A 27,153-nucleotide genomic window follows, 5' to 3' on the forward strand; every position below is an offset into this window, starting at 1 on the left:
ATGACACGTGCAGAACCACGGGGCACGTGTCAACTTCAAATATAATCATGCTGATAGTAAGGTCACTTACCTGATTAGCTTACATTGTTGTCAAGAATTTATTCTTAATGGAAGTTCGATCTTGCCGATTAAAATCTAAGTCAACCTATGTGAACCCATGACATCAATTTCAAGTTTCAACTTCTACAAAATTGTTTCTCTAATTTAGATTGGTCCATGTGTTATACTTCATGCGAACGTTAGAGTCTTCATGAACGTTAGAGTCTTCATATGAGCTTTCATGCGAACGTTAGAGTCTTCATGAACGTTAGAGTCTTCATATGAGCTACATCTTGAAATATTTATATATGTTTGTTATAGTATTCTGTTCATACAAACCATTTAATACCCTTCAACATTTTCGAGATATTCTCTTTTTTCTTCTCGTGTTTAACACCTTTAACATTTTCAATAATACCATTTTCAAAAATATTTTCTTTTCTCTTATTGTGTTTCCTTTTTTTTTTTTTTTTCTTCTTTTTAATTATATTTCCAATCTTTTTTTTATTTTTTCTGTGTGTATTCCTCACTTATAAACCCATGATCATTCCCTAAATTAGCCGATGTGGGACTTCTATCATCCAACAATAAGAACCAGCTATAACAAACGTAAAATATATATATATATATATATATATATATATATAATAATAGAAAAAGTGTTCAACCAGACATTATATTTAGTTTTGAGTAGCAGTAGAATGTAATAACCTCTAATTTTATTGTTTTAAAATAAATATACCAAAAATTGATTCTCTAAATTCCACAAGCCCTTCAGACTATTGTGTTTGATTTAAATATCAAATTTTGTTTTCTTTAATGAATAATTTTAGATATCAATACATTTTCAACCAGGTCCCGTAGCTCAGTTGGTTAGAGCGTTGGTCTTATGAGCCGAAGGTCGCGGGTTCGAGCCCCGCCGGGACCATATTGCTTGTATTTTTTTTTTCCTAGTACTCACATTCTCTGAAAATACCCACATATTTTCTTCGTGTGTCAAACTCAAATTTCATAGTAAGATTTCTACCCATATTTTCTTAAATTCATGGATTTGACAACGACATAAATAATAAGGATTTCAATTCATTAATAGTTATTTAAATAATTATTGAAAAAATATTCATAGACATTCGAAATTTTATCGATATCTAGATGAAATGAATACCTTAATCTAAAAATGTTATATAGTGTTGGTCCATATGTAAAAAATTGTTCACTACAAGTATCATATTGTATTAAGGTGACCAATATAAATAAAAAAATAAAGACACTAAAAATATATAGAAATGAGGTATCTATCTAGGATATAACTTCAGTTAATTCAAGATTAAAGAAGAGCGAGAAGAATTAAAGAACAAGAAAAGAAGAAATAGTGCACAGCTAATCCATGATTAAAGTAGGCTCAAAGTGGACAATATCATACCATTGTGGAGAGTCGATGTCAAACAAAGGACTCCAAAAGAAAAGGAATTGAGCCTCTTTAAAGGCATAGTAAAAAATGACTAAGACTATAAAAGAAAAAGGAGTCGAGCCTCGATTAAGAGGAGACGTACTTTGTTCGAGGGGAGGTGTTGGATGATGAAAATCCTACATCGGCTAATTTAGGGATGATCATAAATTTATAATCAAAGAATACTCTCTCCATTGGTACGAGGCCTTTTGGGAAGCCCAAAGCAAAATCATGAAAACTTATGCTCAAAGTGGATAATATCATACCATTGTGGAGAGTCGTGTTCATCTAACTAAAAAACAACCATACATTTTCAGGCTGCGTCCCCATTGTATTGTATTGACCAACACATGAACAAAAAAGAAGCCAATTACAAATGCAAACTGAGTCAAAATGAGTACACATCCAATCCCAACTCTGCTATCATCTTCATATGGCAAAGCACAATGTTCCCAAGGACTACAAAAACAACTCTCTTTCCCTTTCCCTTCCCCTTAACCTTCCCCGCTGCACACGATACCGAGATATGAAGGACATTTACTGCATCTTTCGACTCGGTCATAGCTACAAAAGCGTTGTGGGACTATGCAGCAGACATAATGCACTCGATTGCTTGTTTGCAGATACCAGTCATTGTGGCCTCCGGGCCGAAAACCTGTGGGGAGAGGGCGGTAAGTTCAAAACAAAATGCATAAAGCATATCAATGCCGAGTCTAAGGAGCTGTAACAAAGTTTTACAATGAGTATCTGCTATTGGAACACAGACAGCTAACCTCCCACCCATTTTCAGTCTACAGTGATGGCGGAGAATGGGGACTTGTTCATCCATCCTACAATCTAAATGATGCGTTTCATAAAAATTCCTTCCCTCCAGGGTCGTCTTTATTGATATCGATTCATTCCAATACCCCACTTTGAATTATGTGACGATTCAATGATTAAGCCAAGAAGTTCTACTTGGTAGAGAAGGATTAAAAATGAAGGTACCATACCTCGAGGGGAACTCCGAGCTCTTCTCCTAGAACGCGCATTTTTGCGAGACCAGTTTGATAATTGGGACCGCCTCTTCGAACATAGATATGCATTCTTGCAGCCTTCAATTTGGTTTCCTGGTAGATAACTAAAAAAGATTAGACAATTTTTAGAGGGAAAAAAAAAAGGAACTGAAGAACAAAACATTCTAATAATTACGCACTTTCTCCCTTAGAGCTCGGATAATTCCATTGAAAGTAGCAGCAACATCTGTGAAGTTAGCTATTCCTCCTCCAATTAGAAGGGCTCGCTTCCGTCCATCAGGGTCAGAAGTAGCACACTGGATGCCATCAAGATTCAAAATTAAATACTTCCGTGACAGAGAAATTATTCCTATGACATATAGAGATGCTTGAACCGAGGGCGTGTGAACATTAATTCTTACATCGATAACAACTCTGGCATATTGCAACACCTCCTCCTCATTTGGAGCTCCACTGTACTCTGCATAATTACCAAGCTCAGATGCATAACCCAAATCTCCAACCTACCAGTGATAGACAACGTGGCATCAATAGCAATGTCTTTGGACCATATCGAATCATCAAGAGAGTCGCACAATGTCTTAGGACAACTTACAGTGTCGGCATATATAACACTAGCACCCCCTCCTGCCACCATCGTCCAAATGCGCCCTTTTGGGTTCAAAACAGTGAATTTCAAGGATGCACTTGTCTGCAAGATCAGCACTATGATGTGATTAAAACTTCTGCCTTCTGTAGTAGAGATGCAAATTCTAACTTTATACACTTCCCTTTTCCTTTTTTTATTATGATTATTTGGACTAGATTATTTATGCTCCTCTCAATCTTGTGGAACAACTACCGATTCAAAAAAGGTTCATTATAAGAAGAAACCATACAGCTTTAAAGATCTTAAATGGTTTGAACCCATGAGTCAAAGACACGATGTCCTTTTGATCATCAGACCAAATCATAGTGTTTAATCTACAACTTCATATCATGATTAACCTTCATGGCTTCAGTCAAATATTGAGAAGTGAAAACATAGATTATTTCTAAGCATCAATAATGACATAAAATGAGTTACCTTCTCATCTAAAGAGTGCACAAAGCTTTCTGTAGGGTTTAGCACTCGACCAAAGGGCAAAGGAAATTCAACGTTTCCCCATCTGAAAACAGCATATCACAGATGAGAAACACAAAGGATGCATTTTTCATATGGAAATGATTTTTCTTTTTTCTTTTGTGGCTGAGAATTAACGAACATGTTTCTTTTGTGAACAAAAAGAGTGGCATACATTAGTAAATAAAAAATGTACTGAGAATGTATATTATCAAAAAAAAAAAAAAATACTTCTTAAAGTTTTTGAAGGCAGCAGTGTCATCCAATTCCCCCCTCATATCCAGTGGATACGGCTCCCCATTGACCAGGGTAAATGGATTCATCTCCAGGAAAGTGAAGTCCAGATCTGTAGAGAATTTAAGATACTCTAAAGTCAAATGCCATTATTCTGCATTATTTTAGAGATAAAATTGTCTGAAAGCATATGGATGGATGTCCAAAAACTCCGTGAAAAATATCTACAGTAGTATTCTCTCATTAGATAAGCGCCACGTATATATGCCTAGGCATATACATCTCTAGAATATTTACGAGAAGATGGTTTCATCATCAGATATTGTACCTTGAAATACACTAAACACACCCATTATGAAGTCACCAATCTTTCCTCGAATCTGGGCAAATACAGATGGTGCAGTAAGTATAACAAAATTAGAGGAAAACTGAGCTGAAAATAAATCATTAATTAAATTAACAAAGATAAAGGACTCTTTCAACCATGAGAAAGTTGAGAATAAGAGTATATAGTAAAGTAAGCAATACAGGAAATTTGTAGTAAACCATCAAAAGTGGTAGAATGGAATGAAGACTAAATCCTAAAGTGTTATTCAACACTAGCATGTAGCACATTCACAATGGAACTTCAGAGAATTTTTTTTATAACTGAACTGAGTACAGTCGATGTATTTGAAATTCTTTCCAGCATTCGCCATTTCCAAGATGAAAAAGATTGAGAAAGAGGGGCAATAGGTGCTGTTATGGCAATGCCCTGACTACATCATATGCCTTGGCAAGTGGAACTTTTTATCACAGGTAATTTAAACTTGAAGCATACACAATCATTACAGACCTACCCGTTCAAGAACATCCTAAAAATTATTATGTGAAGCTTAAGCTAACATCTCACCTTCTCTTGATGGTGGCAATAAGTCCTCATCTTTTGATTCTTTTCGGTTTTTGGTACAACACAATGCCTCTTGGTGGTGTACAAATCATACTAAATTCTCTAGAAATTAAAGCCTTTTAATGATTATTAACAATTGGAAGGCTCTACTTTGTTAGTTTTGTGGGAAGAGGTAATCTCAACCTTTGTCCTGAGGCTGTTTCTCTCTTTCCCGTGGAGGAATATACCTTTCGGTTTCTTAAAAAAAAAAAAAATAAATAAAATTAACATCTCACTGCTTTGGGATGGATGACTTTTTTCAATCTGTTCTCCATCACTAACTACTAGACTGACATTTATATCTGTTCTCTGCAACCTTCACATCTACTATTGATCTTGCTCAGTTTCCCGTCCACAGCTGCTAAATAAACTTAAAGAATTAGGAGAGATTGCCGTTCGGAAAAGGTGAGGCACATCAGTGAATTCTATTTGATTGGTTGATCAACTGCTACTGAAACTGAGATGTTTAGTGGTCTAGCCAAAGGCAACACCATCAGGAAAGCCATTATCTTTGTAGTTCTAAGTAGTTCTCTACATACTATAAGTCTCTAATAAAATTTCCTCTTTTTGGCATTGCGTTGAAACAAGTATGACCTTCAATTCAAAAAGATGGTTAGTTTTCAACAAAATGTGGATAGGATAGGAGTTGATCTCTTTTAAAGTAGATCAGTGAGCCAAACTCACTTCAGTCTAGATGACCCGCTCTCTCAGCTGCGGTCAATTTTGTATAACCTAGACCTTGAGAGTTCCAGGAAATTCTTGAACAGTTCTTAAATGATATCATCATACATTCTTTTTTTCTTTTTCCTTCTTTTTGGGATATCCTTGAAATGCATTGTTTTGTATTCTTGGTTATCAATGCTACTTTAACTTCTCAACGGGGGGAAATACCAACAAAAAGAAAATTCCTCTCTCTTTTGTTCTCTTAGTTATCAATACAACTTCTGCTTTATCGACAAGAAAAATGCCCCAAAAAAAAAATACAAAATAAAAGGCTACAATGTGTTTGAAGATAGAAAATTGAACTCCATAACAAATTATAAATGAAACTGACCTCCAAAGGAAGTGTAGCTATTAACGGAGCACATGCCTCAGGTGTAAGAGGTTTTTCAGTTGGTAAGAAAATTGTCTTGACCTGTGTGAAAACAAAACAAATAAAATTTGCCACCCGAATCCGAGATGAGAAAATATAATTGCAGTACTGAGAAGAAGTTAGTGAAAATCCAATGCCTACTTTATCCCAATTCTCTTCAATTTCAATACCCCCACACTCCGAAAAACTTATTGTGCAGCCAAGCCTTTCAGAGACAATAGATAGGTAATACTCTTGATCATGGGGAACAAATGGCTCGACAATGAATGTCGTAATTGGAGCCTTGCAACCACCCATCTCGACCTATCATAAAAAGACACTCAGTTCATACCAAACAGAGATAGATAGAATTCAAAAGATCATGAAGGTGCGAAAGAACAATCACCTGCACACCAAGGCGTGTCTTCACAAACTCAGCAACTTGAGCTAGATCCAAATTCAAAGCTACCAAACCACTCTTTCCACGTTTCCCAAATAACATATCCGGTTTCACTACCAACTGGGTGGATGACAGCCACGGTTCATTATTCGTCAGCTCAGCGAAGTCAGTCGACTGATTCACCTGTGGCTCAACAAATTCCATCAGATATGTAATAATATATGACAATAAGTGAAACAAAATGATTGACTAATCAAACTCTCTGGTTGATTGATTCACACAGTCAAACAAAATGCACTTATACAAGAAATGAACAATAGGAGCTTCTTAAAAAGATAAGAGTCCCATAACTTCACTTCAAACATCTAAATTTCAATTTCATTTCTGAACTGGAGAATGCTTCCAAATCCAACCGGTTACTGTTTCCGATGAAAACAAAATCGAAACCAAAACCTCGGCATAAACAAATCCCAATCTAGAACTGAAATCCCATCCGACAACATAAAACCAATCCAAACTAGAAAGCAAACTCATAAAAATCTAGATCGACAAACCGACAGAGCCATCAACACAAGATTGCGCCAATTTGATAGATTTTCACCAAAAACACGACAGAAATTGAACAAATTCCCGCGTACGACGATGAAAACCAAAGACAAATCAGATGGTTTACATAAGAACACGAGAGAATATGTATTGTGTATATTAACCTGAGCAGAGCAGATCTGGAGATCGATATTAACGAGGCGTTTGAGATGCTCCTTGAGAAGCCTCTTAGAGTCGTACTCTCGAATCTTCTTCCTAGCCATTACCCGCTTCCTGTTGTTGTTCCGATTGAAGAAATGTGGAATGAAGAAGGCCCTAGGCGGAGAGTTTCAACGCTGGGTTAGGTGAGCCGGTGACTCAATTAAGAACAAAGGTTAAGTTCTAACACAAACATTCACAGTAACTGAAAGAATAGCGCGCCACGATGAACTAAACGACGTCGTGATGAACTCTTTCAACGGTCAACGGATAAAACGACTTTTTTTTTTTTTTTTTTTTTAATTAATAATAATTATATGCTTTCTCACTATATCTTATTCTCTATCTTTTTTCCTATTCTTTCAATCTATTTCAATCTATTTCTCGCTATTGCTGATTCTCGTGTTTAGCTACGATACTCGTGAAGTTGATTACGAGATCTCAGTTGACTATGCTCGTAAGGTCAATAGACTATCACTGTATTGTCTTTTTTTACGATCTAATAATTTTTATGATTTTTCGTTCGGTAGCAAGATAAAGTTCTTCGAGCACTTAAAATAGTACCACGATAAGGTCTTCTGAAAGCTCACGATGTTTCTTTCCCTTTCCCATGAGGTTTTGGTTCTTGTGTTACCTCTTTGCACTCTCCATGTAACGACCCAGATCCACTGTTAGCGGATATTGTCCTCTTTGGGCTTTTTCTTTCGGGCTTCCTCTCAAGGCTTTAAAACGTGTCTACTAGGGGAAGGTTTCCACACCCTTATAAATGGTGGTTTGTTCTCTTCCCCAACCAATGTGGGACATCACAATCCACCCCCCTTCGGGCCCTAGCGTCGTCGCTGACACTCTTTCCTTCCTCCAATCGATGTGGGACCGCCTCCAAATCCACCCCCTTTGGGCCCAGCGTCCTTACTGGCACACCCCCCTCGTGTCTACCCCCTTCGGGGAACAGCAAAAAGGCTGGCACATCGTCAAGGGGTAGATTTCGACGTTGATTTCATAGGGTTTGGCTTCGCTGGAGCTTCTCGGTTTTCTCACTATCTTTCTCGTTCTTCTCACTATTTTTCTCTCTTGCAGGTATCTTGGAGGTGGCTAAAGGTCGGGTTTGGTTTTCGTGGTGACCCCGATGTCAGGTGTGCTTTGTGGGTCATGTGCGGACGGAGTTTTCGGTCTCGCCGGCGACCGCAATTTTTTTCTTTTTTTTTAATCCGTTACACTCCAACCAGTTTTTATACATTGTGTTTTGTGTCTCTTCTTACTAGGACCTCTAGTTTGTAAACTAATTGTGTAACCGCTCAAATCCTCTGCTAGTAGATATTGTCTGTTTTGACTCGTGATATGAATCTAACTACTCATCAATTGCATGTATCCAAAGGAGCAATTACAATAAGCAATGCAAAGAAGATTCAAGTATCAAATCAAGAAAAGAATTGAGTGACAATAAATACCGCTTGACATTGGAGAGTGATTTGAAGACTTTTTGTTTTTGGTAGTTGAACTACATTTAAGATTATTTATGTTATGTCTTATTTTCTTCATTTCAATCTGTATTTAATAGAAATCGATTCATTGGATTAGTCTTGATTAAGTTAATTTTGCAGTAAGCCGTCTTGGGATCTAAGAGTGACCATCATAGATTCCAAGTTCGATCAAAGAGTTATTCATCGTTCTAACCCGCTCTTGGTTGGAATCATTCATTAAGTTAACTTTATTTGTGAAATTTTACGAGAATACGAAAAGGACCTCTAGCTTTGCAAAATACAGCACTGTTAACGCTTATTAACTCGTTACATATCACCGTCAGCCTCACGGTTTTAAAATGCGTCTGCTAGAGAGAGATTTCCACACTGTTTTAAGGAATGTTTTGTTCCCCCTCCAACTGAAGTGGGGATCTCACAATCCACCCCTTTAGGGTCCAACGTCCTTGCTAACGGACTCTTATACCATTTGCAACAGCCTAAGCCCACCACTTGCAGATATTGTCCGTTTTGGCCTATTACGTACTGTCTTCAACTTCATGGTTTTAAAACGTGTCTGTTAGAGAGAGGTTTCTACACTCTTATAAAAAAATGTTTTGTTCCCCCTCCAACTAATGTGGATATCTCTACGTAATGGGCCGAAGCGGATAATATCCTCTAGCGGTGAGCTTGAGCTGTTACAAACTAGGGTCGTTGGGTTAGAGTTCTTTCATCCCTAGCTTGCTCCTGGCCCAAACAAGTCCTATCATATTATGGTCGACTATAAGTTCGACGGTTCTCGGAAGATCATTGTACCAAGCTTTATAAGGTCTTGTTAAGGCTTATGGTCGGGATCGTGAGGCGATCGAAGCAAAGTTTCAATAGTATTTGGTCCTAAATCCCGCTCTTTTAAGTACGTAATTTGAAAAGCTTTCTTAAATTGTCTTTATCAAAATGATGATATGTTCGTGCATTTTGCGAGATCCCATGTCAGTTAGAGAAGAACAAAACATTCCTTATAAAGGTATAGAAACCTCTTCTAATAGACGCGTTTTAAAACTGTGAAGCTCACTGTCATTCATAACCGGTAAAAACAGATAATATTTACTGGCAGTGAGCTTTCTTTATAATTAATCCATGTTACTCCCTTTCAATATTATTTTTTTATGGTCGGGAATTCTTTTTGAAACATTACATTGGATATCCGTAAATTATTATTTATTGTGTCGGTTTGTCTTTTTAACTTCAAAAATTATAAATTTAATGTACATATTTACTAGACACAAACTTAAAAGTTTAGATTTTTATTAAAAATAAAATTTAAATTAAAAGGTAATAAATAAAATATTTTTTACCAATTATATATTTATCGAGAATCAACAAAATTTAAAGTTTAAATATATTATCAAAGATATTAGATGATATGAACCAAGAGACATCAATCATACAATATACTTCAACGAAGATGTAAAGAAAATACTGTTGAAATTATCAAAAAAAAATATTTCAATTCATGCCATGTTAAAGAAGAATGAAGTTTTCTGTTATAAATTTTGGGTACATAAGTAATTTAGAGTTATTGTATTTTATTAATATATTTTAAGACTTTTTATTTACTTTAGGTTACAATTACATAATGGTTAATTATGACCGTAAAGTATGAATGTTACAACTCTTTTGGGATGCCTGGTTAGACCGGTAAGTAATAGGAGCATTTGTGCTTTCCTTTAGACAATGACTAAATTTCTTTGCAATTCTATGTAGTTTAAGTTGCATGTAGAATCATTCAAGCTCGACATGATCAATCTTGCTCGTGGAGTGATTCGAATCTCAAACAAGTGTTCTTGCGTTGAGATATTTGATCAACAAGAATCATTCAAGCTAGACATGATCGATCTTGCTTGTGGAGTGATTCGAATCTCACACAATGTTCTTGCCTTGAGATATTCGATCAACAAGGTAATCTGAATCTTACCTCCCTTAGGTTGATTCCATATCATTAGATTTATTATACAAAGAGATTTTTTTTTTTAATATATAAAAATTAAACTTAAACTAATAATAACGATATAAAATTGAAAGTGTGATGTCCCACATTGGTTGGGGAGGAGGACAAACCACCCTTTATAAGGGTGTGGAAACTTTCCCCTAGCAGACGCGTTTTGGAAGCCCGAAGGGGAAAGCACAAAGATGACAATATTTGCTAGCGGTGGATTTGGGCAGTTACAAATGGTATTAGAGCCGGACACGGGACGATGTGCCAGCCTTCTCGCTGTTCTCCAAAAGAGGGTAGACACGAGGTAAGGACGCTGGGCCCTGAAGGGGGTGGATTGTGATGTTTCACATTGGTTGGGGAGGAGAACAAACCACCCTTTATCCCTTTATAAGGGTGTGGAAACCTTCCCCTAGCAGACGACTTTTAAAGCCCGAAGCGGAAAACCCAAAGAGGGCAACATTTGCTAGCAGTGGATTTGGGCAGTTACAAATAGTATTAGAGCCAGACACCGGACGATGTGCCAGCCTTCTTACCCTTCCCCAAAGGGGGTAGACACGAGGCGATGTGTCAGTAAGGACGTTGGGCCTCGAAGGGGGTGGATTGTGTTGGTTGCCTTCTCGCTGTTCCCCAAAGGAGGGTAGACACGAGGCAATGCAGGACGCTGGGCCCCGAAGGGGGTGGATTGTGATATCCCACATCGGTTGGAGAGGAGAACAAACCACCCTTAGTGGATTGTGATGTCCCACATCGGTTGGGGAGGAGAACAGGTTGCCTTCTTACTATTCCCCAAAGAGGGTAGACACGAGGCGATGTGCCAGTCAGGACGCTGGGCCCTGAAGGGGGTGGATTGTGATGTCCCACATCAGTTGGGGAGGAGAACAAACCACCGTTTATAAGGGTGTGGAAATCGTTTTAAAGCCTTGAAGGAAAGCCCGAAGGGGAAAACAAGCCTAAACAGAACAATATTTACTAGCGGTGGATCTAAGCCGTTAAGTATTCTATGAGTATGAAAAAAAAAAAAAAAAAAACCCTAAGAAATTGTGTAATTTGTGTCGTCGTTGGCAATTTCCGAAGCGTTCGAGTTTCGATTAATTTTGGGAATGAATCGGAAGGGAGAGGCGTTGGCTTTCTAAAATCACTCACTTCTTCCGCACTTCCGATCCCTCCACCTCCTTCATCCCCCACTCTGTTCCTCACTGCTCGCAGACCCTCGCACTACACAAGGTAACTCTCTCTACCCCTCTCTCAATCTACGATTCCTCACTTCAATTGCACGCCTCCATGTTGATTGATGCGCCACCACTTGCTTCCGACTCGCTCCGTTCATTACAATTCTGTATTTCACTTCCTAGATCTCTCTTTTCATGACTTCCCCGGAATCCACAATTGGGTGTTGTTCGTTCGTTTTCTTTTTCTTCCAAATCTTAGTTTCCCCCACTGCAATTCTTTGACTTTCCCGGAATCCACAAGATTATGCTTCTTCTGTTTACCAATAACAACGAAGATGGAATCTTGGAGATTCTTCTCGTATTCTTTATGTTTTTCCCCCCGTCGGTAATTTGAATGTAGTAAGATTTATGTTATGAACGCCCTTAGTATTGCGCATTGTTTGTCAATTCATTTCTCTATTCTCTAAGAATCGTCTTGATTATTATTGTTTTTTTGCTTTTCCCTGTGCTTGACAGGTCTGCGTCATGCTAGCATCCCATTAGCTCAAAGGGTGTGAGAGTGTGCGACGATAGAACCCATGGGGACTGAAAATCCTGCTCAACAGAGTTTTCCAGCTAGACCTGCCGGCACACCTTTTAGTGCCACTCAGACCACGTCACCCTTTTCATCCTCTGGTCCTGTTGTTGGATCAGACGCCACTCGTTTTAGACCCGCCTCGCCTGCTATGCCACCATACACAATGCCTTTTCCTCCATCCTCTGCTCCTGCAGTTGGATCAGGGGTCCCTGGGTTTAGACCTATGCAACCAAGTAGGTTTTCTGATCCGTCTGTTCCACCACCACCAACATCAAGCGTTCCAGGAACTACTGAATCTTTCCAGCGTTTCCCAGCTCCACAGTTCACTTCACCATCTCAACCACCTCCTTCGCGAATTCCACCAATGGGGCAAACCCCTGCAGCTTATGCGCCACCTCCTCCAGTTTCCTATCACCCGCATACTCAGATTCCTTCAGTGCCTATGGGATCTCCTCCTCAAAGCTTAGGTCCTCCTCCTGCCCATGTTCAGCAGCCTATGTCAGATCCATCTTTTCCATCAGCAAAGCCTAATTTTCCGCCCTCTTTGCCTGGTTATGTCCATAAGCAGCCTAATGCAGATTTGCAGTCCCAACCTCCTCTTGTTAGTCACCAAGGGCAGTATGTCCCTCCTTCAGCACCTGCTTCCCCTTTCCTTAGTCACCAAGGAGGTTATGTTCCCCCTCCTGCTGCTGCAGCCTCACAAGGTTTGCTGTCTACAGACCAAAAGCACTATCCAGGCACTGGACCACCTCTTGGTTCCATTCAAGGATTAGCCGAAGATTTCAACTCGCTTTCTATTGGATCTATTCCTGGATCAATTGAAGCAGGAGTCGATCCAAAAGCCCTTCCAAGGCCATTGAATAGTGATGAAGAGCCTAAATTTGTTTCCGAGATGTATCCCATGAACTGCGATCAAAGATATTTACGTTTCACAACCAGTGCTATACCCAGTTCCCAGTCACTAGTCTCAAGGTGGCATTTACCTCTCGGAGCAATTGTTTGTCCACTTGCAGAAGCTCCTATTGGGGTTAGTGTCTGGGTAATATTTTGATTTTTGTGCATGCTAAAGTTACCTTATTAATATTCTCTTAATTTTTAGGAAGAAGTGCCCGTTGTCAATTTTGCTTCAACTGGCGTCATCCGCTGTAGGAGGTGCCGCACTTATGTAAATCCATATGCCACATTCACAGATGCAGGAAGAAAGTGGCGCTGCAACATTTGTTCTTTGCTGAATGATGGTATGAAGAATTATAATTCTCATGGCTCCTGGACACTTGAATTAGAAATTTACCTATTGCAATATGCAGTCACAGTTTGTTATTTGGAAGCGTAGTACATCGGAGGAATATTTTTATGAGTCAAAGTTATGTCCTTTCTTGTGAATTTCTGCCATAGGCTTTATGCTGTATAAAATTTTCTTATTATTATTTTCCTTCTTTTTCTTGGACAAACAATTTGGTGTTACTGTAGAACTTGAGCGTAACATTCACTTCATTTACTGCTTTTGTTTTTTTTTTTTTTTTTGGAAAGCAGAATATATACCTATTTGTATTATTTTCTGGAAAAATATTTTCATTTCTTTTTGTATATCACTATTTCCCCTGTTGGATTATACTCATTTACGTTGATTCCTTATTCAGTTCCAGGAGATTATTTTGCCCATTTGGATGGCACTGGCCAGAGAATTGATTTGGATCAGCGACCCGAGCTCACTAAGGGTAGTGTGGATTTTGTTGCTCCAACCGAGTATATGGTTCGGCCACCTATGCCTCCACTATACTTTTTCCTTATCGATGTTTCTATATCTGCTGTTAGAAGTGGGATGTTAGAGGTAAACATTTCTATACAATTGTTACTATTATTATTATTAGTTTTATTTTCTTCATCTTCTCCTTCTCTTTGTATATTCTCTCTTAAGAATTGTTTTTTCCAAACTAAAAAAATGACCATAGTATGAAATGAAAGGTGGCTTTTAGGTTGATGTGGAAGTTTCTTTGGTGAAAACTTATTGCTGAATATATTGCCGTCCTAACTGGTATTCATACCTTTATTATAACCAACTGAAATGTAAACCAATAACAATTAACGGTCAGTTAACTGTTTAAAAACTAACCAACAACCTAACGACCTACTAACAAGCAACTCATGGTCCTAGAACTCATACTACATCCTTTTTATATTCTATTTTGGTTAATCAAAATTAATGCTTTCAAGGCACTCAGGTGATTTGCCTATGGCAAAGGACTGGGAAGTGCATGCCTTTGATTGATATCCTAGGTGAGTGCCTCCAAGGTCCTTGCCATTTGCTCCAGTAATATTTATTTATTACTTTATTAAGAGCGCCTTGCTTCACTTGGGCAACATCTTTTTGTTGCTTCATGCCTTAAGGCAATTAAGAGGCCTATAGTCTTAGGGTGGGTCTTAAGCTTTGTTAACACTGACCAAAATTTATTTTTGTTGGGTAAAGAAGACCTTTGAAAGAGATGATCATAAAATGCTTAGACATTGAGTTGCTGGGATTTTTTTTTGGGTTAACAAAGAAGAATCTTCTTCTCATTAAAAAATAAAAAAATAATCTTCTTCTCATTAAAAAATAAAAAATAATCTCTTTATTATCAATGTATATTTTTCATTTCTTATATATAATAATCTAGTTTATTCATCAATCTTGGTTAGAATTGCATTTTATTCTTGAAAATTTTGCTGTTTTCTTTTGTTCTCCTCCTTTGCCCGTTTTCTCTAACACTTCTTGTAACGTAGTCTCCTCTTATTTGGCACACTGCCTACCAGTTTCTAGGTTGCCTTGTTATTTAGCCTTATTTATGCCTTGGCCATAGTTGTGACTCATTTAATAGGTAATAGACTTAGGTAGTTGTTCTCTCATACCAGGCTCTTCGGGTGAAAGTTTGCTCGGGTATGGTTGGACATAGATTCTTGTAGTTAACTTTCTAGCATTTTCCCCTTTTGGTGGGTCATTGTGAGTGGTTAGTATGAGAAGGGCAGAACCTTGCAGTGTTCGTAGTGAGACTCAAGGCTTGGAATCAATTCTCTTTTTTATTTTTATATTATATTTTAACAAAAAAGGAGTCATTCATTGATTTAGTGAAAAGAAACAAAATATTAATGGAGTGAAGAACAAAAAATGGAAATGAGATAAATCTTTGGGGTATGAAAGCACCCTAATTAATAGAGTTCCCAGCAAATCCCTAAGACGAACAGATATGGGCCTCCAATTCAAGGGGCAAAGGGTTGAGATGGTATTTTCTTGTAGAAATGTGAAGCAAAGTTCACAACTTTTGGTACATAATTCACAAGAACATCCCTTTCAAGATTAATTTACCCTTGTGGTATTGTTTTTCATTGGGCATATTCTCGGGTTTTGAGGAGGATTCCCAACTTTGTGGGGCCTCTGTATTGCATCCTCGGGGACGGTGTTGGAGGACCTGGAAAAACATAAGAGAGTTTTAAAAGATATTAAGAAGTTATGGAGGAGGTTTGAGGCATCTCATTTTAATGCCTTTGCTTCAGTCTTATGGAATTGAAAGAGTTCATTAATCTAGCACAGATTAAGGAGAATTACATGAGTACAGACTTTCAAAAAAGTAATTGAGATTTGTGATCTTCAGATGCGTGAAATACCTTCGTCTAGTAGCAATGTAAAGGGTTAAGTGGCCTTACGGTGATCAATCTTACCGCTTCAAAGAGACTTTTGTCCTAAAATCTTAGGGATATGAAGTTTGGTTCTTTCGCAATGAGGTTCTTCACATCTATGTGAAGCTCTAAAGACATTACTTTTGTAAATGTTGAATCAAATGGTCTTTTAGGAAAGCAAATTGAAGATTCTAGAAGTCCCCAAAGGAGGTTATACACTGGATCAAAATTCCCTTCCATATGATCCTTTGAGATTTTTTTGGGCCTCAATGGAGCAAGTTTACATTTATGATGGTTTGAAGGTTTGAAGTAGCTAATGGTAGTGGAAGCCTTATTCATAGCTTCAACATTTGTTTGCAAGCTCTCAATGTCCTTGCGCAACTACTGGATTAGTTCTTAGTTCTTTGTTTTTTATTTTTATTTATTTTCATGGCTAATCTCCATATGGTTGTGTTTTCTAGCTTTTTTTACTTTCTTTCTCTCTCTTTAGGAGTTTTGTTTTCCTTGAACATTTATTCCTTTTCATCATATCATTTGAGGGCGTGTTCCATCAGAATACAATACAATGATAACTAACTTTTCTTCTTTAACTCCCGTACTTATATACTCCTACCACCCAACTACTCACACGTATTTTTTCTCAACATAACTGATTCCCATCTACGCATACCCTTCTTCTCATCAAAAGTTTCTTTTGTAATTTTTCTTCATCTTTTATTCTCAACGTTGGTGCAATTTCTTGTTATTTTGTTTCTGTGGTTTGCTTCTCGCGGGGGTGTACTATCATTTATCTTCATGATAATTGGTTTATTGCTATTATTTTTTTCTAAAATCTGATAAAGGTCTCCCTGAAGAATGTATTGCCAATACAGCAGTAGTTATTGAGGGATTGCCAAACAGAGAGCGCAAAATTTTCAGTATGTCATTTTTTTTTCCTTTTCAGGTCGTGGCACAAACAATTAGGTCGTGCTTGGATGAGCTGCCTGGTTCTACTAGAACACAAATAGGTTTTGCGACTTTTGACAGCACAATACATTTTTATAATATGAAGGTAGAAAATATAGGTTCCTATTGTATATTATACCCCAATTTTGATATTAAATGCTAAAAGTTCCATTTCTTTCACAGTCGACTTTGACTCAGCCACAAATGATGGTGGTTTCCGATCTGGACGACGTATTTGTACCTTTGCCAGATGATCTCCTTGTCAACTTATCTGAATCAAGAACTGTGGTTGAGTCATTCCTAGATAGCTTGCCATCTATGTTTCAGGACAATGTGAATGTTGAATCTGCCTTCGGCCCGGCCCTTAAAGGAGCATTTATGGTTATGGTGTGTTATTTACACTTTTTAAATCAGTCACCACTGTCATATTTGTATTTCTAGTACTATTATGTGATCATTGTTATTTCCTTGTCATTCATCTGTAATTATAATATAAACATGTATATAATATTGTAAATTCATCCGTAATCAAAGTTATCTATAATAAAGAGTTTATATGACCATCGGTTTATCTATTCATTCACCCTCTTTGCAGAGCCAACTGGGGGGGAAGCTGTTAATTTTTCAAAACACACTTCCATCTCTTGGTGTTGGCCGCTTGAAGTTGCGTGGGGATGATCTTCGTGTTTATGGAACAGACAAAGAACACTTACTAAGACTGCCAGAGGATCCATTCTACAAACAAATGGCTGCTGAATTTACCAAGTTCCAAATTGGGGTCAATGTCTATGCATTTAGTGACAAGTATACAGATATTGCTTCCTTGGGTATGCCTCAGTTTATCATCCCTTATTTATTTATTTTGGAAAACCTTTCATTCCAAAGGTCTAACGGGCAAGGGACAAGAAGTCCCTTCATATCATCTATGGTGAATGTATTTGTGGTGACATGATTGAATCTGATTCTTAAGAATTTACTGGGGGCTGTCCTTACAAATCTTTTTTTCCCCTTACAAACACATTTGACTGGGGCCTGCTATGATTGTTGGTGTTTTTTTTTAATCACTTCAGCATGCTTTGAACATTTTAAAATTATATATATATATATATATATATATATATATATATATATATATATATATATATATATATAATTTTAGTTTCTTGGGTCTAACTTTGAAGATCATTGTGGTCACTTGTTTTCAGTTGGGAGGATCTGATTAACTTATGGAGCTTTTTATATTGCCATGTTTCGTCTGTGAACAGTGAGGCTTAATGATTATTTGTTTCTTAAGCAAATAATTTTACACAATAATCCTGGGGCATTCAAATTTATTATTTTAGTCAGCTTCTTGGGGAAACTGAAATTTTATGTCTACTTTTTATGTTTGCTGTCTCTCATTTAGGTTACAACTTAATGTTTGTTATTTCCTTCTTCATTTCTTTAATTACAAATTTACTGATTATTGATATAGTTCTGATGGCTCTAATGACAATCCACACAGTCCCTATCTTTATCTTTTTTATTACATGACGTGCAAGTGTTGCTTCTGGGGCTTTCAGAATTTATTTATTTATTTTTATCTCTCTTGTATTAGGGACTCTGGCGAAATACACTGGAGGTCAGGTGTATTATTATCCAGGCTTCCAATCTTCCAATCATGGAGAAAAGTTGAGACACGAGCTAGCAAGGGATTTGACTAGAGAAACTGCCTGGGAAGCTGTGATGCGTATAAGATGCGGAAAAGGTGATCTTTTCCTTTTAAATTGGTTCTCATGGAATGCTCGTCTTCTTCTTCACTCACATGTCAACACTTCTCTCATTATTTTTGTTTGTTCTTCTAGGAATCCGCTTTACATCGTTTCACGGAAATTTTATGTTAAGAAGCACCGATTTATTGGCACTTCCATCTGTAGATTGTGATAAAGCGTTTGCAATGCAAATTTCTTATGAAGAGACCTTACTCACAACTCAGACAGTGTACTTCCAAGTTGCGTTGCTGTATCCTTTGAGTAAAATGTTCCGGATAACACCCATCTTATGTCTATTAATTCTCCTAATAGTTGCCATCAATACCATCAGCTGTTTATGAAGTAGGTTTTCAATGTTAGGTTTTAAATTTTCTGAATCAGTTATATTCATGCCTTTTGTCATAGAGTTCAGTAACTGTAACCCAGGTTTGCATATTTGAGAATGAGTATCAGCCAGATTTCAGAGTTTCTCTCTAGTTTTGTGTATAAGAATTTCTCTTTTGATCTGTAGAGTACAGTCATTGTTTCTTGATAGATAGAAATACACAATCTGTATCCAATCATAATCAGCTTTCTTTCTTTTTAGGAATGCTATGTCATAATTTATGAATGTTGATTATTCAATTTACAGGGTACTGAGTAACCTTTTTTAGGCATACAAATAAATTCATATGTTACACTTTACTTCTGAAAAGTTACCTTAATAATATCAAATTTTCAATTGGTAATGAATAGTTGCACATTGTTCTTGATCGAAACCAGTAACCACATGAAGATTGTAAGTGCATGAAACTGTTGTTTTCCTCATGAGATTGCTTGTTTCTTCTTACCTTGCACATGCATTTTCTTTGGTCTTGATTTGGTTGAGTTCAATGATGTCTCTGAGATTGGTGCCTAGGGAAGGCTTGCAAAGTTAAAATTGACTTATTTTCTCCTATTTTAAGGGTTCTACCAATAAGTTTGTTCTTTGACGATATAAAGATATACTGCTTCTTGTGGAGAGAGGCGTATTAGAGTGCATACAGCAGCAGCACCTGTGGTTACAGATCTGGGTGAGATGTACCGCCAGGCTGATGTTGGTGCCATTTTTTCCTTGTTTAGTAGGCTAGGTATGTTAAGCACAAACTTCTTTGCATGCCCATGTGAGATTTTGATAGTCTCAATTGTTGAAATTACCCTCTGTTCACTTTATTAATCTCTCATTCTAAATTCTAACTGAAACAACTTGCAGCAATTGAGAAAACACTGTCCCATAAGCTGGATGATGCTCGCACTTCAGTTCAACAACGAATCGTTAAAGCTTTGAGAGAGTACCGTAACCTCTATGCTGTACAGCATCGCTTGGGAGGCAGAATGATATACCCAGAGTCTCTTAAGTTTTTGCCTTTATATGGATTAGCATTGTGCAAATCAATACCTCTTCGAGGGGGTTATGCTGATGCTGTGCTTGATGAGCGATGTGCATTAGGCCTCGCAATGATGATTCTTCCTGTTAAAAACCTATTGAAGCTTTTATACCCCTCATTAATTCGACTTGATGAGTATCTATTGAAGGTCCGTTTCAGTTATATAAAAAAGTTATATATTCTCACTCAGTGATTTTTCAGATTCTATGAAATTTATTCTACTTTAACTTGCAGGCATCTCCCGCTCAGACTATAAACCTTAATAGCATAGAGAAAAGGTTGCCACTGACTGCTGATAGCTTAGATTCCAGAGGCCTGTACTTGTATGACGACGGGTTTCGCTTTATTGTTTGGTTTGGTAGAGTGCTTTCACCTGATGTGTCTATGAATTTACTTGGCGCAGACTTTGCAGCAGAATTATCTAAGGTATCTAGTTGTTTTAAAAATTAGAGGAAAGAGGATTTGAATCAGAAGAAGTTGGCTTAGGATAACTCATGTTTTCTTCTTTGTATTTACTTTTCAAAACTAGAAGAAGCCTGAAATAGGCTTTATATAATCTTTTTTTAGCAATAATGTTTTTGGCCTGAATTGAAGTCCTAATTACGATTTAGGCGTGCTATATATGATAGGTTTCTTCTTTACAATTTTTAATATTGTCATGTTTGGAAAGGAATTTCTTATATGTTTCTGTGCAATTATTCCTGTTGAACTGAGAATTATTCTGCCCCTTCTATTTTCTTTATGTTCAATTAATTAACTTAATTGTAAATTGCCTCTCTGGTGTTGGTAATGTTTTTTTTTTTTGTTGAAAATCTAGGTCATCCTTCGTGATCATGATAATGTAATGTCAAGAAAACTATTTGAGACGCTCCAGAAACTTAGAGAAAGTGATGCTTCATACTATCAGCTATCTCATCTTGTTAGACAAGGTGAACAACCTAGAGAAGGCTTCCTCCTCCTAGCAAATCTTGTTGAGGACCAAGTGGGTGGCACGAATAGTTATGTTGATTGGCTTCTACAATTACATCGGCAAGTTCAGCAAAATGCTTAGTACAAGGTGAGGACTGTCTTGCCCCTTGTTGGAGTTGAGTTATGAATCTGTTTCTTTTAGTGAAAGACATGTCTATATAATTTTTTTTTTAAACCTCATTTTCCCTTGGTTTTATCTAATGATTGTGTATTTTTCTTCTTAAGCATGGTCTGGTGAATAATTATTTTAGATGCAAAATAGTATCATGTTTCACAAATGATAAACATTTGCACCTCATGATCAATAAGAGCTATGTGAATAATAATGGGCTTAGAGGGAATTGGTTCAAGCATGATGTTCACCTGCCTATAATTTCTTGACAACCAAACGTAGTAGGGTCAGATAATAGTCCATGACAATTATTAAGGTGTCTGCAAGCTTGCCTGGAAACTAAAAAGATAAAAACTGCTGCACAGAAAATTTACCAAGAAGATGACCATCGTGCTTAAATTTAAATGGTTTTGGATTTGTTTGTTGCTCTAAATTGCAAAATCCAGTTTAAAAGGTTAATTATATAAGCTTCTCCAGTTGGGAAAATGAAGAGGATAATAATGGAGGAGTGTTCGGAGGAAGTACTCCAGTGGGAAGCAACTTTTTTTTTTTTTTTTCCAGTATTTCCACTGGAAGTACTCCAGTGGAAATTATAATTTATTTATGAAATGGAAATTAAAGTGCTGGCTGCAGGGATGCCTCAAAGATTCAAACTAGGAGTTACAAGAGACCTCTCCAGTCGGCTACAATATTAACAAAAGTAATTAGAGAGACGAAGTGAAAATCCTGAAGGAGGAAAATCCCCAAATTATTTCTTTATTATGTCCAACTAAATCTCCAAAAATGACACACAAATAATGTTCCATTTGGCCTGAATTCCGAAATGGCACCCTATGAAAAGCTTACGTAGGACAGTTTATACGCTTCCAAGAAAAGTTCCTTAATTACAAAAAATTATAAAAAGTTCATAGAACTCAAGCGTGAAAGGCCAGGCCAGATAATGAGGTTTGCTGACTCTCCAGGTCCTGGTGACACAAATACCAATTGGGAGAAATACAATTCTCCCACTTTTGTCCTAGAACAAGATACATGCAGATAAACCCCCTAGGCACACAGGGACCAATGAAAAACTTTGCAGTTCTGGTGTGAGACCAAAAATGCCACCCTGTGAGAAGCATATGACCGCTGTTGATGTGGCCAGAAAAAAGTTTTGTTTACTATTAATTATTATTTACCTTCTTATAAACGGAACAAACTTTTCACTCATTGTAAAGTACAAGTGTGCCAGGAAAAGCTCTTTGATAATTAGAATTTCTAAATTGTTTATGCAAGTTAATGGTTAAAAGATCCAGTCCCAAAAAAAAAAAAAAAAAAAAAAAAAAAGGTTTTTTGACTCATATTCTGGGGACGCAGCATACCAACTGGGAGAAAAAAAAGATAATTTCCGCAATTTTGTCTTCAAATAAGATATATGTAGATAGTCCGTGAGGTACACAGGGACCAAAAAAAGGTCTTTGGTTTGATTCTTGGTGTATTCTCTCCTTAATCTCGTATACTACAAAAGTTAGGGGTCTCTTGGGCAGGAACAAATGGAGCTTAGGTAAGGAGGTCCTTTCTATGGAGAGCCCGTGCATTGTTATTTTCGTGGAAGCCAGGTGAGGAAGTTATTATCGAGAGCTAGTGGAGAGTCTTTGGGCAAGGAAGAAGGTGGAATGGGCTGATCTGGAGTTGGTGAAGCTTCGAGGGGGATTCATATTCTTTGGGATGGAAGTTTGGCAAATTTGTTGGATGTTGTTAAAGGTGTTTTTTTTTTTGTGTCAGGCCTTTAAGTTCTCGAGGGATGTGATGGGCTAAGTGTCCGAGGTGTGTTTGAGCCTCCTAGATCTCCAGGGATAGGCAAATTTTCTGGGATGAGTTGGGAGGGTTTGTTTGGCTAGTGTGGCTCTTGTTAGTGTTTGGCAAGGGATTTTAATGTTATTTGGCCCCCTTAGAAAAAAGTCTAAGATCCATGTGGCTGGGTGTTTGAGGTGTATGAGCCTCCTAGATCTCTGGGAGTCGGCAAGTTTTCTGGGATGAGTTGGTAGGGTGTTTTGGCCACTGTGTCTCCTGTTGGTGTTTGGCGAGAGATTTTAACGTTATTAGGCCTCTCAGGAAAAAGGCGTCTGGTTGTAGATAGACAAAATCCATGAGGCAATTTTACAGTTTCATTGAGGAGTGTTATCTCGTTGGCTCACCTCTTGAATGACATATATGTACCTGGTCACATGGTGTGGCTTGTAGTAGAATTGTTGGATGGGTGCCTTCTTGATTGTGAAACCGACCTTGGGGCCTAGAATTAGTGTTAGGTCACTTGTTTTGATTCTGTCTTTCCAAAGTGGGCCTTTTTCTCCTTTAGGGTAAAAATATGTGGCTGGTCCATTTGTCACTTTAAGTTCTCCCTTCCTAGTGGCCAGTGGAGTTTCTGGAGAGGTGGAAAGGTTTCCATTTTATGGGTAAGCTTTGGGCAGGGGCTCAAATCTTGGAATTGCGATCATTGGGGATTTAAAGATTATGAAGCAAGAGGTGTTGGGTAGGCCTAAGGCCCTGGATAGCATTGAGGAGGAAGTTTATATAAAGAGGCACTTCAGGAGGCATATTTCTCTCTAAAAGTGAGTTTGAGGAGTTGGATAGGAGGGCGGCTTGAGCTGAAGACAGAAGACCAAAGTGAAATGGGCCTGGAGACTGCAATGTTTCTTATTTTCATAGGGTAGCAAGGGAAAGAAGTAAATGTTTCACTTCTCAGCTGGAGAACGATGGTGGGGAGATGTTGCATGGGGATAAAGAGATTGGGGAGGAGGTTTTTTTTTCCTTCTCTCTCTACACTCTCGTAGCTATTCCTCAACCCTTTGGGGAAGATTTGGATTGGAGCCCTATTCTATTTTTCACAACAAAGTTGGCTTTCCCCTTCTTCCTGGGTGAAACAAGAAGTTTGTCTTTGGTTTTGATAGGTATAAGGCCCTTGGTCTCAACAGCTTTCTAAGGCTTTTTTTTTCCTGCTCGTCTTAAGGACGATCTTTGGAAGTTATTATTGAGTTCTATGATAGAGGGGTTTTGGATAATTTTTTGAATAGAACTTCCTTTTGTGGGGTGGATAGGAACTTCTAATCGATCAGGAACTTCAATAACCAACAAGTCTAACCATTGAACCAACAACTAACTAACAAGAGGAAACTACCAAAGGATAACCATTTAGTCTGTTCCAGTCTTACCCTATCTACTTTTTGTCAATGTTTGGGATCCTTGGTTCAACCACTAAGATATTTGAGAAGCTTATGAAGGATTTCTTATTGGGGGTGGGGAGGGGAGGGGGTTGAGGAAGGGAAATTGTCTCATCGGGTGAGGTGGGAGGTGGTGAAGGATTCCGTGGATCTCTGGGGATTGGACTTAGGAAACTTAAGGGCCCAAAACAAGGCATTTCTGGCTAAATGGTCGTGTCATTCTCTCTTGAGTCCAACACCTTATGGTATAAGATCATTGCAAGCAATATTGTATTGCCCTTTTGATTGATCATGGGTGAGGCTATTAACACTTCCAGAGTCTCGTGGAAGAGCTCCCTTTCTTTTTCTCAACTCGTTCTCTGTTGAACAGGTGGTGGGAGAGATATCCATTTTTGGAGGATAAGTGGTTGAGATATAGCTCCTATGAGGTTTCATTCGATGGTAGTTGTCCCTTTTCATTGGGGAGCTCTTTTTCTCTTTCGTTGGAGTTCTGACATCATTTATCTGATTAGGAAAACGACGGATTTTGTGGGCCTTTTTGTCTTCAAGAGGAGTTATGTTTCGTATTCGAGTTCATCTGAGGGTTTTTCTTACTGATCTTACTCTTGGTGTTTGGTAAATATCTCTTTTGTGAATGGTTCTGTCTGAGAGATGAAAATGTCCAAGTAGGTTAAACCTTTTTGGTTGTTTTGTGGCAGTTCATTTGTGGAAGAGTGAAACGTTGGATCAAATTTAAGTTGCTTAACTTGATAGGGCTAATTTGTCATATCGTCGACATTAGGGGAACAAATCAAACCAGAAAAATCGAGTCGACCGACTTCAGTCGATTGGTTTTATGAGTTATGCGGTCGGTGGGTGGTTGGTGTGCCCAATTAAGGCTCAAACTAACGGACCGATTGACACTAACGGACCGATTGACTGCCCAATTAAATTTTAATATGTTTTTAACTTTGCCCCTCTCCTTCCTATGGTTGGCGGCAACTTTTCTCTTCTCTGAAGTGCCACCAACCAGCACAGTCACAGCCCAACGGACCAACTTCCCTTTTCTCCCTTAGGCTGTTCTTGTTTCTCTTTGGAATCTAATTTTCTTGATGTTTTTATATAAAAATAAAGAAATCATCAATACCAAGAAACGAGTTTCCCAGTTAAGCCATTGTAAAGCCTTGTGATTCACCGTGGAAGTTACCAGTATCGAACCTTGACACTCCTATGACCTCCCTTACGTCGAGAACTCTATTTAAACTTAGATTCCACCTTAGCATCCTTAAAATTCCACAAGAGATGAGAATTGCCCATGAGCCAACTTGTCACGTGAATCCCATATATGCTATTGGTCACCATATGCCATCAGAAAGTAGGTTCATTCAGAAGTCTCAAAACCAGTAGCCAGCAGCATAAACAATTAAAGCCTACACCTTTCCCATGGGTATTTCACTGTCCTAAAAGTTCTCTTCTAATAGCATTGAGCATATGATCTCAACTGTGAAGTAAACTTATCTGCTTTTTAAAGTTGGAATACGAGGAATGATTCCCTTTTTATTTCTTTTATTATTATTACTACTTATTCTTGTTCTTTTTTGTTTTCGTAAATGTCCTTCACCAGGCCAAGGTAGAGTTGAGCTATCAAGGCAATTGCTGTTTTAAAGTGTTGGTGTTACAAACATATAGTTCTATTATGGCATATCCACTTATTGCAATTTATTTTTACTGTTCTGGGCCTTGGTGGCTGAAAATTTCAGATGACTTAGCTCAATTTTCTTATCAACATGGAATCATAGTTATCGATTGTGTTCGTTTTTGAAGTTCATGTATTGGGATGACGGATGATGAAACAATTTTTTACGTGACCAATGAAAGCCATATGGTTTCTTTCTTTTAATGCAGTTCTTAAATTTAGCAGGATAGAGTTTGGCATAAGAAGCACGTTGTCTCGAAAAACAATGGAAGATTTTACTGGACGCCATGACACGAATTTAGCTTCAACGACGGGCTCCAGGAAGCAACGGCTGCTTCATAAATTTGTTGCCAGATAGATTATCTCTGTCTTTTAACAATAATTTTTGCCCTTGTTGAGAGGTTGTCACTGTTATAGGGAATATATACATAAGATGTTATTTTATTTTTCTTAATATATTGTGTTGTCTATATGTCACCCCTAGATTTGGGTAGAATTGTTGCAAGAACATTGGCCATTTATATGGATTTTGTTTGGTTATTCAACTTTGATTTTGGCATTGTTTTTCTTGAGGTGGGTGGTTGTTTGAAGGAAGCCTTGTAATTTTACAACTTGATCTAGAAATTATATATTGTTGTTCATTCTTTTTAGCCACATTTTAATGTATGATCTCAATTGTTTTAGGCATCTTTCCTCTTGTCTTGCGTTGTCTCGACCCCTGTGTCATTGCTCTCTTGAATGGACACTTGGAGTGCACTGAGAGAGGCTCGATGAGGATCGTAGGACAGTTTGTGGGGGCCTTTACACAATAGGTATTGTAAAGGTGTCGTCGGGTAGTTCTTTTGAGGGTAAGGTCAAGACAACTCCCAAATGGGTGCGCTTAAAGTCTTGTCCGCCCTTGTCATTCCTCCAATGGAAGGTCAATCCAAAGGAGATAATAGAGAAAGACATAACTCACTCTACTTTCGCTTGGTGAAGGCCATTGCTGCTTTAAATGATTGGTGTTACAAAAATATTGTTTTATTATTGCAATTTATGTTTACTGTTTAAGACCGTGGTGGGTGAAAATTTTAGATGACCTAGCTCAGTGTCACAATCGCACTTTAATGGCAGCGGACGTGCGATTGTGCGGCACTCACTACCTAGCAACTAATGATTTAAGTCTATTTGTTTTTGCGTCGCCTACGGCTAAACGACGTATGTTCGAGCTTGTGGCCTCGATTCAAGAAAAAAGTTTTAGAAGACGGGTAGAGAGATTTCAAA

General features: G+C 37.8%; 2 protein-coding genes and 1 non-coding gene across 4 annotated transcripts; 2 read left to right on the forward strand and 1 right to left on the reverse strand.

The window, feature by feature from the left end:
- The first annotated feature begins 893 nt into the window (after positions 1 to 893).
- Positions 894 to 967, forward strand: TRNAI-UAU (transfer RNA isoleucine (anticodon UAU)). The gene has a single exon. It is a non-coding gene; the product is annotated as a tRNA-Ile (tRNA).
- Positions 968 to 1,728: 761 nt separating this feature from the next.
- On the reverse strand, positions 1,729 to 7,162 carry ACLA-3 (ATP-citrate lyase A-3). Its single transcript, XM_023665433.2, has 12 exons — positions 6,952 to 7,162; positions 6,248 to 6,424; positions 6,004 to 6,165; positions 5,824 to 5,904; positions 4,170 to 4,221; positions 3,839 to 3,953; positions 3,572 to 3,653; positions 3,101 to 3,196; positions 2,907 to 3,008; positions 2,685 to 2,801; positions 2,482 to 2,598; positions 1,729 to 2,144 (listed from the first exon to the last, which is right to left on the reverse strand). The coding sequence occupies exons 1-12, from the start codon at positions 7,048 to 7,050 to the stop codon at positions 2,073 to 2,075; spliced, it is 1,272 nt and encodes a 423-aa protein (XP_023521201.2). The 5' UTR covers positions 7,051 to 7,162; the 3' UTR covers positions 1,729 to 2,072.
- Positions 7,163 to 11,503: 4,341 nt separating this feature from the next.
- On the forward strand, positions 11,504 to 26,435 carry ERMO2 (Sec23/Sec24 protein transport family protein). Of its 2 annotated transcripts, none has more exons than XM_087119553.1 (14): positions 11,504 to 11,662; positions 12,124 to 13,211; positions 13,284 to 13,422; positions 13,825 to 14,015; positions 16,779 to 16,886; positions 16,964 to 17,167; positions 17,376 to 17,607; positions 18,378 to 18,527; positions 18,625 to 18,781; positions 19,513 to 19,640; positions 19,763 to 20,085; positions 20,172 to 20,363; positions 20,755 to 20,994; positions 26,100 to 26,435. In XM_087119553.1, the coding sequence occupies exons 2-13, from the start codon at positions 12,186 to 12,188 to the stop codon at positions 20,986 to 20,988; spliced, it is 3,084 nt and encodes a 1,027-aa protein (XP_086975679.1). In that variant the 5' UTR covers positions 11,504 to 11,662; positions 12,124 to 12,185; the 3' UTR covers positions 20,989 to 20,994; positions 26,100 to 26,435. The 2 variants fall into 2 exon arrangements, with proteins under 2 accessions (XP_086975679.1, XP_086975678.1); XM_087119552.1 differs by having other exon boundaries at positions 26,116 to 26,435.
- Positions 26,436 to 27,153: the final 718 nt, after the last annotated feature.

Source organism: Cucurbita pepo, chromosome 18, assembly GCF_057944985.1.
Source record: "Cucurbita pepo subsp. pepo isolate OVF chromosome 18, ASM5794498v1, whole genome shotgun sequence".
In the NCBI taxonomy this organism is placed as follows: Eukaryota; Viridiplantae; Streptophyta; class Magnoliopsida; order Cucurbitales; family Cucurbitaceae; genus Cucurbita; species Cucurbita pepo.

Coding starts and splice junctions, on each gene's coding strand:
- ACLA-3 (XM_023665433.2), bottom strand. CDS start 7,050: ATGGCTAGGAAGAAGATTCGAGAGTACGACTCTAAGAGGCTTCTCAAG. Junction 6,425..6,951: donor TCCAGATCTGCTCTGCTCAG/GTTAATATACAC, acceptor GTTGAGCCACAG/GTGAATCAGTCGACTGACTT. Junction 5,905..6,003: donor TTGAAGAGAATTGGGATAAA/GTAGGCATTGGA, acceptor GTTTTCACACAG/GTCAAGACAATTTTCTTACC.
- ERMO2 (XM_087119553.1), top strand. CDS start 12,186: ATGGGGACTGAAAATCCTGCTCAACAGAGTTTTCCAGCTAGACCTGCC. Junction 13,212..13,283: donor TTGCAGAAGCTCCTATTGGG/GTTAGTGTCTGG, acceptor CTTAATTTTTAG/GAAGAAGTGCCCGTTGTCAA. Junction 14,016..16,778: donor TTAGAAGTGGGATGTTAGAG/GTAAACATTTCT, acceptor TTTCCTTTTCAG/GTCGTGGCACAAACAATTAG.